This window comes from Nansenia antarctica (genome assembly GCF_963989245.1).
Source record: "Nansenia antarctica genome assembly, chromosome: 20".
NCBI classification, from domain to species: domain Eukaryota; kingdom Metazoa; phylum Chordata; class Actinopteri; order Argentiniformes; family Microstomatidae; genus Nansenia; species Nansenia antarctica.
This window is the reverse complement of record NC_137693.1, coordinates 9,396,440-9,414,811: the sequence shown is the minus strand read 5'-3', so window position 1 is coordinate 9,414,811 and position 18,372 is coordinate 9,396,440. Positions and strand designations below refer to the sequence as shown.

At 46.8% G+C, this 18,372-nt stretch overlaps 1 protein-coding gene across 1 annotated transcript in view; it reads left to right on the top strand.

The window, feature by feature from the left end:
• fstl4 (follistatin-like 4) overlaps window positions 1–18,372 on the top strand; it is a gene marked incomplete at both ends in the record, with an annotated part of 162,901 nt that overhangs the window by 135,017 nt on the left and 9,512 nt on the right. The window contains 5 exons of the mRNA XM_080549663.1: window positions 4,527–4,693; window positions 9,171–9,291; window positions 12,119–12,280; window positions 16,069–16,203; window positions 16,899–16,925. Of these exons, the coding sequence (XP_080405789.1) occupies window positions 4,527–4,693; window positions 9,171–9,291; window positions 12,119–12,280; window positions 16,069–16,203; window positions 16,899–16,925 (612 nt within the window). The remainder of the gene's footprint in view (window positions 1–4,526; window positions 4,694–9,170; window positions 9,292–12,118; window positions 12,281–16,068; window positions 16,204–16,898; window positions 16,926–18,372) is intronic.

The window sequence follows — 18,372 nt, the reverse complement described above, 5'->3', positions numbered from 1 at the left end:
CAAATAAATATGTAACAAATGAATAGTTAACTTTAAAAAAAAAAAAACTGCCCCGCTGAACCAATGAGAAGGACGGGGGGCGGTGCTTCCCATCGGTCCGGCCTATCAGTGTCCTAGATTTGCCGCTCGCTCCGGGCGGCACATAGAATCCGTTCTATGGATAAAGGTCTCCAGACGTTTGGAGCGAGAGCAAAGCGGAAGTGGAAACGGCTGGCACCGCGAGACTAGCCAGCTATCAATAAACTACAATTCATCAGAGCAATTGCGCGTCATCTCCCTGTCATCAGAATGATCACGCCCCTTTTTGGGTGATAGAAGGGGAGAAGTTTGACTGGCGGTCAATGGGAATTTCTGGTCTTCCCTACTTTAATCCGATAAAATAAGAAAACCGTAGTGCTTTTTAGATATTAGGAGCCCAAATCCGATGGCCAGTTAGGCAAACTATATTATAGTGTCGTTGCCGATCAATGATCGACGTTGTTATATAGAGAAAATAATGAAATAGGGGTTGATTCATCAGAGCAGTCATAAGTCATCTCCCTGTCATCAGGGATTTGTAGTTCTTCATTTGATTTGCCGTGTAAATCCCCAGACTGCCCAAATCCGATTGCCAGTCAGGCAAACAATTATATAGTGTCGTTGCCGATCAATGATCGACGTCGTTATATGGAGAACATTTATGAAATAGGCAATGAATGTGTGTCCTTTCAGTCTGCCTCCATGAACCACCCGACCCAAAGGCCTGAGGTGTTGTAGGAGGTATGAATATGATTTAGGGGGTATTTAGTATAACAGGCTAATGTTGTGAGTTTACTTTGATTGTTTGTTTATTGCCTAGATCACCGTATTGAGAAGTCATATGGTTATGGGGGGTGATATTGCAAGGTAATTTAAGCACCTGCGCACCTTGCATGGTGGTAGTGGAGAGAGAGGGGAGCGATGTATTTTTGTTGACCGCATTATACGCATATTCTATACGCATTGTTTGTTATTTTTCTGGTTTTGATCGCTTATGGATTATTTTTGTACGTCGCCAAGTTTGATTGTTCTATTCAATAAATGCTCTAAAACGTACTTTTCATCTCAGCGGATTGTTTGGCGCGTCATACAATTACCAGCCAGACCCTGGTTGCGTCTCTCAGCGACTTTTTACTTTTGGCTCTATCTATCTATCTCGCTACAGGTGTCATATAACCCTAACCCATATCCTGCCATATAAAAGTACCTTTGAATTTGAATCTCCAGGTAATGTATTTCTGACATCCATCACTTTTGCTGTCGTTAAGATACTTTATTTTTCTGTTTTGGTAGTCTGTCCAATGTGACAATTGCCCTCCTCCACCGGCCCTAGTTTTGGATCTAGCTTGCTGTTCATTATTTTCATGATAAAACGTCATAACATCTTCATATACACCATACAGTAGACACTGAACAGTAGACATAAGACATGTTCATAAATGTTTATCTTATATGTGTATATGTTTGTGAATATGTGAATATGTTTTCTGTTTTTTTGCACCTTCGGAAGAGCCACTACAATTTCATTGTATAGGCAACTGTACAACGACAATAAAGTATATTCTATTCTATTCTATACAGGATAAATACTGATTAACAGTAGGCTACTTTGGCAAATGCCCATTGAACAGATTTATTTATTATCCTATCTTAAGAAAACTAATGTAACACTCCCATCTGGAGAAAAAAAAAATTTGGGGGGGAAAAATTTGGAGGCCCTTTTTGTTTGGTGGCCCCAAGCAATTGCCTTGGTTGCCTCTATGGACGGGGCGCCTTGATTGATTGATTGAAAACTTTATTAGAAGATTTGCAGAAGTAGGTACATGAAAGTACATATTACATACAAGGTCAACTAACAGGATAAAAACCCAAGAAAGCCACTGGCTTATTTCAATTGGGGTCCTTGATTCTCAATTCATCGTCTGCACAGATGTCCTCAGAGAAGACGCTCTGACTCATCTCCCTCAAATACTCAAGCCGTTTCTGTCGGGATTAAAAGAAAGCTTGTCATGTTCTAAAAAAGCCACCTGATCCGACTCATAAGAGAGGGGAGACGAAAATATATTTTTCTCTCGAAAACCCACCACACGAGTCGAGATTCAAGATTCAAGTTTGCTTTATTGTCTGCCACAGAGTGACAGAAATTCTCCTTTGACAGGCTTTGTGCAGTTCATGAATACAGCTTCCACATTAAAAACACACATAGGCCACATACATACAATAAAAACAGACAGATATAACAATGTTTATAAAATGTAGTGCCTATTTAAAAAGTCCAGTCATTTAAAAATAATAGTAAAAAAAACGGTATTATGATTTAAAAAGCTAAAATGTTGTGGTTTAAAAGAAAAACAGTGTGCTTCCTATTTTAAAATGTTCAGGGCGGTGGTTGCAGTCGAGTCAGAGACGGAATGTATAGTGCTTTCTGGCGGTCGTTCGGAAAGCAGTGTGTGTTTGCAGCCCGGTGTGACCGCAGTGCAGTCAAAGGCTGCTGAATAGTTTTTACCAGGCCAGGAGCTGCAGTATGAAGACATGTTGAGCTGTTTCAGACAGACAAAGAGAGAGTGATTCATGGCAAGTCTTTACGCTGCGGGCCTTCGCCGTGCGACTGTACCCTAGCAACGTGCGTTTGGTAAATGGCAGTTATGAATGAATGTGGAATCCGATTCGCAGCACAATGACCGGGCTTGAGAGTGATTATGCACATTGAGCAACACGGCGAGTCTCAAACGTTTCCTGGTGATACAGAGTCGCTGGTTAATCTGGGAATGTTTCACCTCAGCTCCAGTGAATACAAAAAAAGATCTGGGTCCGTATTTTCCAAAGGAGTGGTGACCTGGGACCAGTTTGGCCTTTTAGATCATAGTGAATTTGATTATATGGGGATTAGAAGACCTGATCCAAGATTCAGAAACCCTGATAGTGGGAAATGTACTTGACGTTCCTAATCCTATTGTACAGTAGGCGTGTTAAAGTGGTGATGGTAAAGTATAGTATCAGGAGCACACACGCACACGCACCCGGACATGCACTCACACACACTCACACACACACGCATACACACACACACACACACACACACACACACACACACACACACATGACTTACAACAAATACATTTGTCAATGTAAGTGAATCATCTATCCATTAGTCATCGCAAGAGAAAGTCATCTATGCTAGGACCAGGGGCATAACATAACAGTCATACACACGTTCCCTCACACACACGTACACACACGTACGCACACGTACGCACACACAGACACACAAACACACACACACACAAACACACCGTAGATGTGTGAAAGTGGTAATGCTAAAGTATAGTATTATGAACACGAACACACACACACACACACACACACACTTTTTCATTATTGGAAATGAATGGCCCTTTGTGATTGGCTCGGTCACAGGGGAAGAGAGCTATTGTACAACAGTGCCAATCTAACTCCCTGGAGAGAATGAACACACTGGCCAGGGATTGGCTGAGAGGGGTCACACAGGGTTGACTCCATTTAGAGTTCTGCCAGGGTGTTTTATTTATGAAACCTGCAGTTCTGGTCCAGTTCTGGTCCTTTCTAAAGTCTCCAACCATTCACCCTGGGTCATTCAGTCACTCCATTATGACATCCTTTCCTCCCTGCTGTTCATCATGCCACAATCTCTCTCTCTCTTGCTCTCTCTCTCTCTCTTGTTTACTCTCTTTTTCTCTATGTGTCTCTCTCTCTCTGTCTGTCTCTCTCTCTCTCTCTCTCCCCCCTCTCTCTCTCTTGTTTTCTCTATTTTTCTCTATGTGTCTCTCTCTGTCTTGTCTCTCTCTCTCTCGGTCTCTTGCTATCTCTCTCTGTCTCTGTCTCTGTCTCTGTCTCTGCCCCCCTCCCTCTCTCTCTCTCTCTCCCTCTCTCTCCCCCTCTCTCTCTGTGTCCCCTCCTCCATGGGAATTGTAGGATTTTGTAGAGTTGGCCTTTAAGGTGAAGCAAATTGCACAGCCCTAGTCAGATGACTGTAAATGATCCTTAATGAGAGTAATAATGTTTAAGCAGCGGTGTCCTCTCACACACTCACTCTTGTCCAGGTCCCCCATCCCTCCCCCAGACAGCTGCTGCATGGCCCCCTGCTGGGTGATCGGATGTGAAATATGAAAGTATAATAAAGACCATAAAGTCTAGCTGGGGCTCAGTCCTTAAAGACCTTCACTTTTATCTCCCTTTTATTTATCTGCCTGTCTCCTCTCCTCCCCTCTTCTCTCCTCTCCTCCCTTCTCCTCCCCTCCTCCCCTCATCTCTCCTTCTCTCTCCTCTCCTCTCTTCTCCTCCCCTCATCTCTCCTTCTCTCTCCTCTCCTCTCCTCTCTTCTCCTCCCCTCCCCTCCTCTCCTCTCCTCTCCTCCTCTCCTCTCCTCTCCTCTCCCCCCCTCCCCTCCCCTCCCCTCCTCCCCTCTCCTCCCCTCCTCTCCTCTCCTCTCCCCTCCCCCCCCTCCTCCTCTCCTCCTCCTCTCTCTACAGAGGTAGTTCAGCTGAGCCTGGCCGAGGACATGAGGGTGAGCGTCTCCGCGGTGACGGTCGGCCTGAGCACCGTCCTGTCCTGCGCCATCCAGGGAACGCTGCGTCCACCAATCATATGGAAGAGGAACGGCATCACGCTCAACTTTCTGGACCTGGAGGACATCAACGTGAGTACCCAGAATGCTGTTGTTGTTGTTGTTGTTGATGATGAGGATGATGATGATGTCGTTGCTGTTACTATTGTTGTTGTTAAATATGTTGTTGTTGTTAATGTTGTTGATGATGATGAGGATGATGATGATGATGGAGTTGCTGTATTGAGTAGTTATAGTAACACAAAAACAATGTCATGTTAATCGAGCTGGAAGAGAAGAGGTTTTTCATTTTCGGAGAGACAGAACAGGGTTGTGTGTAAAACAAACACACGGCACATCTCAAACTATGGACACCGTGAGGGTATAACCCACCTCGTTTTTTTCTTTCTTTTTCCTTCCATTATTTTGACTTTAGGGGCTCTATTTTAAGAGTCCAATTTCTGTCCAGGTGGAAACACCACAGTCTTGCCTGCTCATGTTGATGACAATCAGCAGGTCAAGTGCTATCGGGTGCGCTGGAAGATTCCGGTCTTGAAAATGAAATGAAGCTCATATTTCAGACACACCCCGTTGTAGCAAAGCCGGCGGCGGCGTTTGGACTAAGTGGTTTTTTACGTAGATAAAATATCCCGCGGCCCCAGGAGGGTAACGTCTCTTTCAAGGTTAAACACGGAAAACCACGGTGTCCAACATTCCAACACGCTCGCTACTTTGAAGTGTCGTGTCGTTTCGCTTTCACGAGACTTAATTGGACCCGTCGATTAATATTTGATTATCCCACACGAAATGTGTCGAAATCAGTACGGGGCTCCTCTCATTTATTTAAAGAAATTATATAAATTAGACATGCTAATTCCAATTAAAACTCTTTCATTCTATCTGATCTCTCTGACTTTAAAACACTTTTTTTTTATTACTCGTTTTAATTAATACTAAGCAGGTCTGTAGTATTTGTTTTAATTGGAAATGATGTCATGTTTTTGGCCTTCCAGGAGCGCCTCCAGGAGCCGTACAGAACGTTTAAAAAAAAAAGTAATAAAAAACCACTGTTCGCATATCCCAGCATGCCATAGCAGGGGAACCTGGCGAGGGTGTAATGAAGTCTACCACGGCCGTAGCTCCGACAGCAGAGAGCACGCGCCAGACTCGTGTTCATCCACCGTGTGGGTTGCGTACAGTTCTCTAATTGTGTGTTAATGAGTGGCCTTGTTGTGGGCTGTTGTGGGCTGTTGTGTGGGCTGTTGTGGGCTGTTGCTACGGCGATGTGCTAAACAAGGACGTGTGTTTAGGCGGCGGAGGAGGCCGGGGGTAGCAGGAGGGTCTAGGTCCCCCCAGCGAGGCCCCGTCACGCACAACGTTTCTATGGAGCCGAGACTTTAATTATAGTAGATATTGTGTGCTCACCATTATGTGGGATCAGAAAAGGAGACTTAAGGCGTCGTATTCATACCTATTTAGCATGTAATGTGTGAGGGCATGATCATCTTTATAAACCTTTCAACATTCAGCACGGTAGTGTGACATGTCCTTGAATCAGAAGAGTGGTTTTAAATTGCAGAGTCTGTGCAGGGGGATGTGCGGGTGGCTGAGGAGAGAGAGAGTGAAGAGAGAGAGAGAGAGAGGGGGGGGGGGGCTGTTGAAAGGGAGAGAGGGAGGAAATTCCCCCCCTCCGCATCCCTTAACAATCTCCCCTCGACGTCCCACTCCTCTGAATCGCAATGAGAGAAAGAAAGTAAGAAAGAAAGAATGAATGAACCAAAAGAAAGAAAGACACAGTGAATGCATACTGATTGAATGAGAGCCCCCCTGTGGTCCAATGTGTCACTTGTCACATCAGGTCACGGTCACTGTGAAGTTGATTTATTTACAGATAAACTGGGCCGGTCTGTGTTCTATGGAAATGAGCTTGTTCTAGAAGCAATGAGCAGATGTCACATTTAACTGGGATTTCAATTCGGGCGGCAAGGCCTCTCTCTCACGTAGGACAGGTTAGCCAGCCAGAAGTGGCAATTTACCTTCCCTGTAATCAGAGCCATTTGTCGCTTTTCTGTAGCGTCGTACGCAGGCTCGTATTACTCTCTGATGAACACATACGCTGGGATAAAAAACGGACCATGTTTGCATATTGAATAGGGACTTTTTGTTTCTATGGTAATTTTTTTCTTTTTTTGGGAGAGATGATGGTAGTCATTTCCCTTTGGTTTGACACACACACACACACACACACACACACACACACATACACACACACACACACACACACACACACAGAGCCACACATCCGTACACAAACACATACTGTATGCAGGCACACAAACACACACACACACACACAAACACACAAACACACACACACACACACACAGAGCCACATATCCGTACACACGCACGCACACACAGAAATAAATGTTGCACTCGCAGCCCAACCATTTACCCCACACGACTAGACGAACTGCTTGAATTCAAGCAGGAAATAACTCAGCAAAATGAGTCATGGATTTTTCCTTTTTCTTCCTTCAAAAACAATTATGGTCCAATTCCTACTTTAATTAACGCTCTGAATAGGCCTCGTATCCGCCAGGATGGGAACGCATGACACTGACCTTCTCCATCTTGAGATTAGTATTATAATTGAGACCATTAATGATAAAATATAGAGCTGTTTCTTTCATAAGATGAACAGAAACATCTGTAGTCGTATATTTCTAAAGGAAGGGGAACACTGGTGCACAAAGTGGCTAAACGATAATTGGCTGTATGCAAGTGGCTGTATGTAAGTATGCCAAACAGCACCGGACAAAAGCTACGTACTGCAGCCTTTGTGTTTATAAACCGTCCGTAAGTCCATGATTTGAGTCTCAATATATTTAGATAGTTGGGGGATTTATGTTTTTTTAATAATCTGTATTAACTAGGTACGGTATCATTGGGTGCTCTGAAAGGCACTTTTAAATGTGATGTATTATTATTAGTATTATTAGTATTATTAGTATTATTATTAGTAGTATTAGTATTAGTATTATTAGTAGTAGTGGTGTTGTTGTTATTAATAATAATAATCATAATAACCATAATCATAATAATCATAATATGTGACACGTTCTAATGCTTTGGTCAGGATCCAATGTAAGGATCAGACTTTTCTTTAGAAAAATGTGAATACATTTCCGCGTTGTTGAAAATCAGTACACATCGCTAGTCTAACTAACACAGCTTGTTTTGTTTAATCTGCTAACAATGTAAAGTAGTGTTATAGTAATCTAGGTAGCAGTGGGAATTACTCACTGAATCCATTGCGTTGCAGCATTTTGGCTTGACTAGCGAGTGTGTGTTGTGATTCTCAACAACGTTGAAACTTAGTTATGTGTTTCAAAAGAAAAGTCAAAACATTTTGATCAGTTGCCGATATGAGGACAAAAGCATTAGAACGCTTCACATATTGCCACCACAGAGCTATGCTCAAGCTTGATTCATTAGCGGTGACGTTTACTTCTATTAGTCATCTCATAGTAGAAAGTTGTTTCTTGATGATTAATCGATGCCCCTGAAAGTGTTCAGAGAAAGTCTCTCTCTGCGATGCGATCCCTCCGAAAAGTTACGTTTTCAGTTGGACAGCAACGGACCTGTTCTGTTAGAACACTCGGAACTGTTCAAATCTCCAACTTCTAGGTTCTATTTGTGAGTTGTTGTTTGGGGCTAGAAGTAGCAGAGAACATCTGCATCCCGTGACACACACTGTGACAACAAACTATTTAGTGTCTTAATCCTCTCTAAGCCGGTGCTAAAACCCCGGGTGAGTTGGGCATCCTGAAAAACACCAACTGGCTCCATTAATCACGCTAATGTTCTTTATATTTTTAACCCTTCTTATTTATCAGGCTGAGCAAGCAAGCGTAACGCCGTACGGGGGCCTCAAATCCCCCCATGACTCCCCCCTCCTCCCAGGGAGCTCTGTGATTCATGGGTCTATCTGTCTCATCACTCCCTGTTGTGTGCCGCCCCCCCCTCCCCCGCCCCCCTCCCTCTCCTCCCTCTCCTCCCCAACCCATTTCCCTCTCCTCTCTCCTTTCCTCCACCTTTCCCTCTCCCTCTCTTCTCTCTCCCTTCTACCCTCTTCCTCTCCTCCCTCACTTCCTCCACCTTTCCTTTTCCCTCTCCTCTCTCCCTCTCCCTCTCCTCTCTCCCTTCTACCCTCTTCCTCTCCTCCCTCACTTCCTCCACCTTTCCCTCTCCCTCTCCTCTCTCTCCCTTCTACCCCCTCCCCCTTCCTCCCCCTCTTCCTCTCCTCCCTCACTTCCTCCACCTTTCCTTTTCCCTCTCCTCTCTCCCTCTCCTCTCTCCCTTCTATCCCGTCTCCCTTCCTCTCCTCTCTCCCTTCCTCTCTCCCTTCCTCCTCCTCTCCCTGTCCTCTCTCCCTTCTACCCCTTCTCCCTCGCTCTTCCTCCCCCTCTTCACCTCTCCCTTCCTCCCCTTCCTCCCCCTCTCCCCCCCTACCCCCCCACACCCCCTGCCCCGCCCCTCCCCCACCATCCCCTCTTCTTCCCATTAGGACTTTGGTGACGACGGCTCCCTCTACATCACCAAGGTGACCACCATCCACATGGGGAACTACAGTTGCCACGCCTACGGCTACGAGCTCCTCTACCAGACTCATGTGCTGCAGGTGAATGGTTAGTAATGGCCCATACTCGACACTTCACTTCTCATTGGATGTCATTGTCACCTGGTGATATATACTGAATGTATAGAATAACATATACACTGAAAAATGTATACACTCACTGCAATGTAAGTCACTTTGAATAAAAGTGTTATTCAAAGTGACTTATGTTGCAGTGAATGTATATATATGTATATGAGTGTATATGTATATATATTATTATATCATATTATTAATGTGATGGTCTTGGCTTGTTATAGAGCTTCGAAGCGTATCGTCAGAATGTAGAATGTAGTTTGTTTGAGTTTGTTGAACTTACTTACCTCGGTTGAAGCCCAAGATCTCAAAGGTCCCCATGTTTTTCAAACAGCTGATAGCAGCGTTGTGTAACATTTAGGCCTAAAGTTTCCTGCCTGATTAAATCAAATAAAATGTTGACTCGTTTGACTCATTTTCACGTTGACTATCTCTTGTCTCTAAGTTCATTTATACATTTTCAAGGTTGGACTTGGTGAGAAAATAATTGAGAAAGGGTAACATTAACCAAATGCCATTTAATCAGACAAGAAAATGTAAGCCTACATGTTACACAATAATAATATTGGCTACTCTGTTTGAAAAAATCCAGATGGGAAAAATGTATCAATTTTTGGGCTTGAACCGGAGGTTCTTAGACTACATTTTGACTACATTTGGCCACTCTTTTACTCCAATTCTCTCCTGTGCTATCTGTATTTCTTTGTTGTTGTTGTTGTTGTTGTTATAAAGCCATTGTTTTTTATATGGTTGTATATCAAATTCCAACACAGTATCCATATAGAACGCCGTGCCCGAATAAAAGTTGAACCATTGTTTTCCAGTTCACACATAAACACTTACAGGAATAACACCAAGGGGATGGATGAAGGGGAGTTGAACAAGTGCAGTTGAGGTTTGAGGCCTTGCTGCAACATGCCTACCAGCGACAGTCTCCAGATGAGAAAAACCTCCCCAAAAAATTCTATGTCCAACGTATGTCACAGCAAGCTAATTAATTCCACCCGTGGTGTTTTCGATTGATTCCACGCTGAGCATGTAAATCATGTTAGCTACAGCGCATCAACCCTGCAGCAGTCTTCTTCTGAGGACACAAGGAGGCGGCTATCCAGGAGCAAACACTTATCAAAGCTCTGCTTTACCAGACTCATTTGCATAAGTCTGCTTTTTCTTTTTCTCTTTTGCCAGACCCTCCCTCCCTCCCTCCCTTCCTCCCTTTCTCCATCCCTCCCTCCATCCCTTCCTCCATCCCTCCCTCCATCCCTCCCTCCCTCCCTCCCTTCCTCCATCCCTCCCTCCCTCCCTCCCTTCCTCCCTCCCTCCCTCCCTCCCTTCCTCCATCCCTCCCTCCCTCCCTCCCTCCCTTCCTCCATCCCTCCCTCCCTCCCTTTCTTCCTCCTTCCTTCCCTCCCTCCCTCCTCTGCCTTTCCATGGAGGACATTGGAAGAAGAACCGTCTGTACTGTATCAAATCAGTGATACCAATCCCGTATCGCAGGGCTTTGTTTCAGCGCCGACAGGCATGAGACAGAGAAAAAAAATAGCCCAGGAATTATTTTCAATTAAAGAGACAATAGACGTGATTGGGCGGTGTTTGTGAGGCAGGATCTAGGCTAATTGAAAACGATACAGCTGTGCCAGTACAAGTGTGTGTGTGTGTGTGTGTGTGTGTGTGTGTGAGAGAGAGAGTGTGTGTGTGTGTATGTGTCTGTGAGTGTGAGTGTGTGTGTGTGTGTGTTAGAGAGAGTGTGTGTGTGTGTGTGTGTGTGTGTGTGTGTGTGTCTGTGTCTGTGAGTGTGTGTGTGTGTGTGTGTGTGTGTGAGAGAGAGAGAGAGAGTGTGTGTGTGTGTATGTGTCTGTGAGTGTGAGTGTGTGTGTGTGTGTGTGTGTTAGAGAGAGAGTGTGTGTGTGTGTGTGTCTGTGAGTGTGAGAGAGCGAGTGTGTGTGTGTGTGTGCGTGCGTGCGTGCATGAAAGTGAGAGTGTGTGTGTGTGTGTGTGTGTGTGTGTGTGCCTGCATGCATGCATGCGCGTTTGTGTGTGTGTTTGTGCGTGTGTGTGCGTGTTCGTGTGTGTGTCTGTGTGTGTGTGTGTGTTCGTCTGAGTGTTTGTGTGTGTGTGGGTGTGTGTGTGTGCGTGTTTGTGTGTTTCATTCCTGGAAGGCAGGTTATCGGGCAAGACAATTACCATGAGTGTACACTCGCTGTAAATAATCATAGAGGGTCTGGTAAACAACATACTGGAGCTGCCATACAACTCCTCCACTGGTGTTATTGTCCCCATTGTCCAACGGTCCTTATCCACCGTGGCGTATGTCCTGAGGGGGAAAGACGGCTTTCAAGCTGGGCTCTGTTGTGGCTACACCGCCTGGAGCCCTTGGCCGCTTTCTGTGTGTGATTGTGTGTGGTGCTGGCGTGAGACGAATGCCTTCCTGCCTGCTTTGTGTGTGTATGTGTGTGTGTGTGCGTGTGTGTGAATGGACTGCACTTAAATAGCGCCTTATTCCAAAGTGCCTTATTCCAAAGCGCTTTACAACGGCCTCTCATTCTCCCATTCACACACACATTCACACACCAATGGCGGCCAAGCTACCATGCAAGGCGCCGGCCCGCTCATTGGGAGCTAAACCGCCAGGGATCAAACCGCCCGACATTGAGATCATTAGACGCGGCCCGGCTCAACCTCCTGAGCCTCAGCCGCGCCACACACACACACACACACACACACAGTGTACCCACTGACCCAGGAGCCAGTAGCCAGGTCACATGTTCACTGTGTGTTTGTGTGTGTGTGTGTGTGTCCAGTTCCCCCAGTGATCCTGGTGTACCCGGAGACCCAGGCCCAGGAGCCGGGGGTGTCGGCCAGCCTCCACTGCCACGCGGACGGCATCCCCGACCCCAAGCTGCTCTGGCTGAAGAACGGCCTGGACCTGGAGCCCCGCGCCTCCAAGCAGCTCTCTCTCATCGGTAAGCTAAACAACAGAACATCCGGGGCCGGGTTTCACAGACGAGCGAAGGGCAGTTAGGGCCGTCGGGCTCAAGAACCGTCGGTTGTCAAGGCTACTTACTTACCTACTCACCTTTACAGACAAGTGGCTTAACACTAGGACAGCCACGAGGGGTCATTTGACCCCTGTGAGTAAAGAAAAATGTTATATCTTTGCATTCGATCAAATTTCAGGACCCTCCTTTCATGACTTTTCCTAGATATGTGCGCTCCACCACCCAGTATCCTTACATTTTGAAAGGATAAGCTAGTATAAAGCTATTTTGCAGTTTTTCTGTGTAGGAAGGAGGCTAATTTACAACCGGCCAACTAGTGGTTGTTGTGTGTAAATAGCAGGTTAGCATTTTAACGAGGCGGCTCTTTTAGTAGGTAAAACACACTCACACACTCACACTCACATACACACACACACTCACACACTCACACACTCACACACACACAATGACTTGGATTGTTAGAGGTAGAGGGGTTGTTATGCTACAGTAGGCACCTATGTGTGTGTGGTGTGTGTACGTGTGTGTGTGTGTGTGTGTCTGCGTGTGCACATGTCTCATGAAATCCATGATTGGGGTCACCATCTCAACTGTCATTATTCCGCAGCACTGATTGCACGGGTACACCGAATTTAAAAAGGCTAAACATACCAAAGCCTTTCAAGACGAAACAGAAAAAAAAAAGAAAAGAAAAAAAAACAGATGAAATGAACCGACCGAGTGTGAAAAAAAAGAAAAATCAAATGAGACACGTAGCGGCGTCGGTCGGCAGTAATCAGCCAGGCATGTGAGGCGGTTTGAAGTGGGAGTTTCAATTTGAGGGGGGGAGAGCGCCGTCGTCGTCTTTTTGAGGCGAGACCCTCGTTAGAGGAGAGTTTATTGGCTGGTGTGTGGGTCATTACCTGTGCTAATAGGCTGTTATCAGCTCAACATGCCCCAGCCAGGAGGCTCGCCCGCAGGCAGCCCCTACATCATCATCACCCCGGGAGACAGTTTTAGGACGAGGATTATAGACACAAACAACCATCTAAATGTAAATATAAGTATAGTCCTTCTCACAGATGGGGGATGCTCAGCTTGCCTTTTCTAATGTGTTGTGTTCAACGGGACGGTGAGGGGTAATGATCTTCTATAATGTTAGAGGTAGAGGGGGTGTTATGCTACAGTAGACACCTATGTGTGTGTGTGTGTGTGTGTGTGTGTGTGTGTGTGTGTGTGTGTGTGTGCGTGCGTGTGTGCGTGTGTACGTGTGTGCGTGTGTGCGTGTATGTGTTTGTGTGTGCATGTGTGGGTGTTCTCAAGGCTCAGCTGAGAAGCTGAGGAAGCCTAGTGTTCTAGAATGTGTGTGTTCAGTGTGAGGGTAAAAAATAAACAATCTTCATTCTTCTAGCATTATGACTGCCAATGGCCCCTGGCCTGAGCATAGATTACTTTTTTTTTCCGATGACTGATGGATAGATGATTCATTTACTTAGACAAATGTATTTGATGTAAATCGCTTTGGATAAAGGCGTCTGCTAAATGCCCAAAATGTAAATGTAAATGTAAATGAAGACTAGTGTTCTATAATTTGGTTGCTCAGTGTGAAGATGGTGTTCTAGTGTGTGTTCACTAGGAGGGTTGAGAAGGACTAGTGTGTTCTATAACGGGCCGGTTTCACAGACAAGGCTTAAGCCTAATCCTAGACTAAAAAGCTTCTCCAATGGAGATTTTACATGTGTGATTTAGTCCAGGACTAGACTTAAGCCTTGTCTGTGAAACTGGCCCAATTGTGTGTTCACGAGGCTGAGCTGAGAGGGTGGGGAGGACTAGAGCTGGTCAAGGAGCTGAATGCTGAAGTGGAGCTGTCCAAGGTTCTGAATGCTGAAGTGGAGCTGTCCAAGGTGCTGAATGCTGAAGTGGAGCTGTCCAAGGTGCTGAATGCTGAAGTGGAGCTGTCCAAGGTGCTGAATGCTGAAATTGAGCTGTCCACGGTGCTGAATGGAGGACTAGAGGACTAGAGTTGTCCAAGGGACTGACAGGAGGACAGGAGGACTAGAGTACTAGAGGTGTCCAAGGTGAGGACAGGAGGACAGGAGGACTAGAGCTGTCCAAGGTGAGGACAGGAGGACAGGAGGACTAGAGCTGTGACTGGTCCCAGCCAACCCTGGCAACACACAGCTCTACAAGTGTGATATATAGTATGACTGTAACTGTGTGCGTGTGTGTGTGAGTGTGTGTGTGTGTGTGTGTGTGTGTGTGTGAGAGAGAGAGAGTGTATGTGTGTGTGTGTGTGTATGCCTTTAGTGCCTGTGAATAAACATTGATCAGGGAATAACTACAGTATGGATTAGTCATCAAAGCGATGTCTGGTTTTTAATGTGAGGCATTTCTGTATGCCATTACCGCTTCCCCCTGAAGACCGGTTTGTAGCGAGATATCGAGCACCGACTATTCAGAAAACGTAACCCTCCGAATATGTCATCCAAGGAATGCATGAGCAGGAGGCAGAAGGTTGAAAAACAGTTTTGTTTGATATAGCGGTGGGGAGTACAATGAGTTCTAATCTGCGACCCTCAGATTAAAATGGAAATGAGAACGTAGAGGAGAAACAGGACCTTCCGTGAGTGCATCATCAGGCCTTTTGAAGTAGTTCATGTTTATGCAGTCTTACTACCCAAAAACAATATTCTCAGGCAGCTTTTTTTGGGTACGATAGAGCTTGGGAAGCCGGGCTGTATTTTGGGAGATACACAGAGTCAGATCAAGAGAGGGGGATCAATGAGAAGAGTGAGAGAAGAGAGAGAGAGAGAAAGAGAGAGTAAGACAGAGAGAGAGAGAGAGAAAGACAGAGAAGAGCGAGAAAGACAGAGAGAGAGAAAGACAGAGAGAGAGAGAGAGAGAGTGAGAAACCTGATCTCTGACACGACGTCTGCGGGTGGAGTCTGTCTGACACGCTGGCAGGTGCGTGAGTGTCCTTCACCCCTGCTGCGCTGGGGAGATTGCAGAGTGTTGTGATCAAGGGAACTGTGGAAACACCAGGAACAGATCTGAGAACACAAGTTCACAAAGGCTGGCTAACACCAGAGGCTAACACTACCTTCACCTGAAACTGCTTGTTGCTGTGTGTGTGTGTGTGTGTGTGTGTTTGTGTGTGTGTGTGTGTGTGTGTGTGTGTGTGTGCAGCTGTGCGTCTGCGCACGTGTGTGTACGAGCACCTCTCCGACTCATTCTCTCTATATAGTATTTCCGTGCACAAACTACATCCGCTATTTTTCGCACTATTTAAATCCCTGTGCAAGTGTTGTGTCATGTAATCACAGCATCTCTAGCTTGCGTGCGTGTGTGCGCGACTTAATTGGCTGTCTGCTCGGATTAGTTCCGCTCGTCTGCTTGACGAACACACCGCATCGCGTCAGGGCGCGCGGCGGAAAATGCGGATCGACAGGTGGGAGCGGTGTCGCTGAGCTGACGGCTGACTTTTGACCCTCTCTTCTTCCACCTCTTCTTCTCCCTCTTCTCCTCCCTCTTCTCCTCCCTCTTCTTCTTCTCCCCCTTCTCCTCCCTCTTCTTCTTCTCCCCCTTCTTCTTCTCCCTCTTCTTCTCCCCCTTCTTCTTCTTCTCCTCCCTCTTCTTCTCCCCCTTCTTCTTCTTCTACTCCCTCTTCTCCTCCCTCTTCTTCTCCCCCTTCTTCTTCTCCTCCCTCTTCTTCTCCCTCTTCTCCTCCCTCTTCTTCTCCCTCTTCTTCTTCTTCTCCTCCTCCTCCGCGCCGCCAGCCAACGGGAGCGAGCTCCACATCGGCAGCGTCCGCTACGAGGACACGGGCGCCTACACCTGCATCGCCAAGAACGAGGTGGGCGTGGACGAGGACATCTCCTCCCTGTTCGTGGAGGACTCGGCCAGGAAGACACGTGAGTGAGAGAGAGGCGTCCTAGACCCTATAGTCGCCACACCCAGTAAAATAATTATCCAAAAGACGTCCTCAGGGAAGCCGGAAGCTGGGTTCAAATGACGTCTTTCTAGGACATCCAGATGACATCTTTTTTGGACGTCTTATGGACTACAGAATCGTCTTCTGTAGTCCATAAGACGTCCTAAAGACGTCATCTGGACGTCCTAGAAAGACGTCATCTGAACCCACCTTCCGGCTTCCCTGAGGACGTCTTTTGGACTCTTTGTTTACTGGGACACTGCCGGGGAAGTGATACAGTACAGAGGAAGGGATGTCAAGCGACATTTCCGCCTGAGGCGATACAATAATATATGATATATCTCATCCAATATATCTCTCTTATCATAGTACAAAAGAAGCACTGTGAGCTGGCTGTGTGTGTCTGTTCCTCTGCCTCTCTCTTCTTGATTTGACTTGATGCTCTATGACATGATGACATGACCTCTCTCTCTCTCTCTCTCTCTCTATCTCCCCATCTCTCTCTCTGTCTATCTCCCCCTCTCTCTCCTGCTCTCTCTCTCTCTGTCTTCCTCTCTCTTCTCTCTCTCTCTCTCTCTCTCTGTCTATCTCCCCCCCTCTCTCTATCTCCCCCCGCCTCTCTCTCTCTCTCTGTCCGTCTCTCTTTTATGTTCTCTGCCGTTCTGCCGCTGACAGTCGCCAACATCTTATGGAGGGAGGAAGGTACTGAAGGATGCTGTTGTGTGACTCCTCTATCCTTGCTGTCTGTTTGTCTTTTCATCATAAAAGCATTCTCTTCCCTCCATGTCTCCCCCCATCCTCCCATCCTCCCTCCCTCCCTCCCTCCCCATATGACACCTGTCTGTGCCTCCCCACTCATCTGTTTTGTTGACTATATTAGGAGAATAACCTGTGCAAAGAAACAGACGTACACACACACACACACACACACATCACTCACATAGCCACAGACAAAAAACACACACATATGCGCGCACACACGTATGAGCGCGCACACACACACACACACACACACACACACACACACACAGAGATACAGACAAAAAACACACACACACACACACACACACGTGTAGTGCGTAGCTAATGAGTTGTGTAGAGAGCAGAGTATGGTTCATTGCTAAATGCTGATGCTGATTGGAGCCCCATTGCATCATCACTGTGTCAGCACTACCTGGGAGCACTGCAACTCCTCCACTACACTACCTAACACACGTGGGTGGGTGTGTGTGTGTGTGTGTGTGTGTGTGTGTGTGTCTGTCTGTCTATGTGTGTGTGTGTGTGTGTATGTGTGTGTGTCTATGTCTGTGTGTGTGTTTATGTATGTCTGTGTGTGTGTGTGTGTGTGTGTGAGTGTGTGTGTGTGTGTCTGCGCGTGCGTGTGTGTGTGCGCATACGCGTGTGTTTCTCAGTGCGTCCGGCACGAGCCTCCCTCCCTCCGTCCTCTCCACGCCGTTGTACAACACGCTCAGACACCGATGCGTCGTGGGCTACTGAACAGCTGTTGTTGTCGAGGCTCAGGTGGAACAGGGGCGCGAAGCATTCTCTCTCTGTAACAACAACAGCTCCTCGTCGGAGCCTCTCACCGTGCCCACACACACACACACAGACAGCTTGTCAACAAGGCCGACACCACCCTCCACACCCACTGTACTGGATGTCAGCCTAACAAGCTAACAAGGTCTGCGTGGGGCTCCGTGAGGCTGTTATTAGACCTCCGAGGACGCCAGCTGAAGATGTTGTTGTTTTTCTGCTTTTCTTTCTTTCTTTTCTTCCTCTTCCCTCCCCACACCCGCCTCCTCTCCTCTCCTCTCCTCTCCTCTCCTCTCCTCTCCTCTCCTCTCCTCTCCCCCTCTCCTCCTCTCCTCCTCTCCTCTCCTCTCCTTACCCCTCTCCTCCTCTCCTATCCCCTCCTCTCTCCTCCTCTCCTCTCCTTACCCCTCTCCTCCTCTCCTCTCCCCTCTCCTCCTCTCCTCTCCTCTCCTCTCCTCTCCTCTCCTCCTCTCCTTACCCCTCTCCTCCTCTCCTCTCCTCCTCTCCTCTCCTCTCCTCTCCTCTCCTCTTCTCCTCTCCTCTCCTCCCCTCCTCTCCTCTCCTCCTCTCCTCTCCTCTCCTCTCCTCTCCTCTTCTCCTCTCCTCTCCTCTCCTC